Source organism: Sitodiplosis mosellana, unplaced genomic scaffold (genome assembly GCF_009176505.1).
Source record: "Sitodiplosis mosellana isolate CC-2019 unplaced genomic scaffold, AAFC_SMos_1.0 Smas_scaffold_7427, whole genome shotgun sequence".
NCBI lineage: Eukaryota > Metazoa > Arthropoda > Insecta > Diptera > Cecidomyiidae > Sitodiplosis > Sitodiplosis mosellana.
The window spans coordinates 1-1871 of record NW_022602482.1 but is presented as its reverse complement, the minus strand read 5'-3'; the positions used below and the strand labels follow the sequence as shown (position 1 = coordinate 1871).

General features: G+C 35.2%; 1 protein-coding gene across 1 annotated transcript; it reads left to right on the top strand.

Annotated features, from left to right (window-relative positions):
- The first annotated feature begins 37 nt into the window (after positions 1–37).
- LOC129580248 (uncharacterized) lies at positions 38–1335 on the top strand. The gene is made up of 2 exons (XM_055470484.1): positions 38–191; positions 278–1335. Exon 2 carries the CDS (start codon positions 317–319, stop codon positions 1301–1303), a length of 987 nt encoding a protein of 328 aa, XP_055326459.1. The 5' UTR covers positions 38–191; positions 278–316; the 3' UTR covers positions 1304–1335.
- The last annotated feature ends 536 nt before the right edge of the window (positions 1336–1871 follow it).

Sequence of the window (1871 nt, the reverse complement as noted above, 5' to 3'; positions counted from 1 at the left end):
TATTTTCTATTATCTAATTTTAATATCTACAGCCGCAACAACAACAAGGATGGCAGCAACAACAAGGACGGCAACAACAAGGATGGCAACAACAAGGATGGCAACAACAACAACAACAAGGATGGCAAAACTCCAACGGACAAGCGAACAATGGGAACAACTTCGGTTATTATAATGGACATGACAATCAAGTAAGAAAATATTACTTATTTATTCATTTATGATATATTTACTTCAAAAGTTTACAATAAATTTATTTTAAATTTCAATATTCCAGCCAAAACCATTTGATCAACTAACCAACGGTCGACTTTTCATGGCAAAACGATATTTCCTAACTTCGGGTAACTCTAAATGGATAACTATTGGTATTCAACCACAATCAAAACTCTTATCTTCTGAAGCCAGTGGGTTTTACGTCGACATTCTTATTGATGGCAACAAGGGGTCAATGTGTTTGAATGGTATTACGGGGTTTAAAAAAGTGTGTAGAGCCTTACGTCAATTCGAAGAATTTCGTTTTTCATATCCATCTACTATGAGTTCATATGATGCGCTTACAGACGAAATAGAATTTTGTGTTTCAAAAAAACTTATCGGTGCGTCCATTTGTTATAATATTGTAAATACAATAACCGGTGATATGAGTTTCTTAGCGGTGACATCCGTAATGGAGTTACTGAAAATTGAAAAGTTGATTATTGCAGCTGCAAATAATATGGACAACATGGTAGCGGATATTGAATCGAAATTCACTGAATTAACTCGCAAATTCTCATCTGACTTTTCGACAAACATGAACACTATCGAAAGTTCGGGTGATCTGTTTGCCGTTGAAATTTTAACAAATTTCAATGAGCTTTTTAAAATTTGTGTGGAAGAGATGGCACGCACTCAGCAGCTTGCTGCTGCTACAGCACCGAGTGCTCCCACAACACGAAAACGAGCAGCAGCAGCACCAAAACCAAAAGCAAATAAAAAAGCTGCCATTCAACCACCTGTTCAACTACCTGTTGTTGTTAATCAAGGTGAGCAGACTGTTCAAGCCGAACAGAATGTTCAAGCTGAGCAGACTGTTCAAACTGAACAGAATGTTCAAGCTGAACAGACTATTGAAGCTAAAAAGACTGTTTCCGCTGAACAGTCTGGTAAGCAGAAGACTTACAAACAGTCTGACATCGATGGGTTGACCGCAAGTGGTCAAATCATCGATTTAAGCGAATTGATCGACTACGATCCCGTATCGGAGAACGATGGTGAAGCAGAAGAAGAAGAAGAAGAAGAAACAGCTACTCAAATGTAATTGAAAAAATAAAATTTCAATAAATTGTAGAAACATTTTTGGCGGAAAAAAAGAACAGGTCTTTTCATTTTTTTCAGCAATTCATTTGGCAGATCAATTGGAATAGAATATTTCGACTTATATTTGTGATTCATTTTTATGATTTATATCATCTGTCATTCGATTGTTAGCCGATTTTGATTCCATTGTTGTAAAAATATTTGTTGGATTGCCATATTGTATCCATGATATTTTGAACGGACTTATTATCCATTGCGAATAAAAATACTCGCTATTTATGTTCGGCTTAAGAGCATTTCAGAAAATAAAAAACCAAAAAATGAAAATATTTTATTCAAAAATATGGTTATGTTTCGATTTTTCACAATTGTTCGCTATCGGCAACTTTTTACTACACATGTTGATGACAATGAAATGTTTTAATGGTACATAGGTTCATAAACTCCATGTCCGTGTCCATTTCCATATACATATCCATAGCGGGGTTGCATGGGTTGCATTAAATAGGTCGATGTCACTTGCACTGAAAATGAAAAATGAAGAAATTAATAAAAATGAAAACGAAAGA

Coding starts and splice junctions, on each gene's coding strand:
- LOC129580248 (XM_055470484.1), top strand. CDS start 317: ATGGCAAAACGATATTTCCTAACTTCGGGTAACTCTAAATGGATAACT.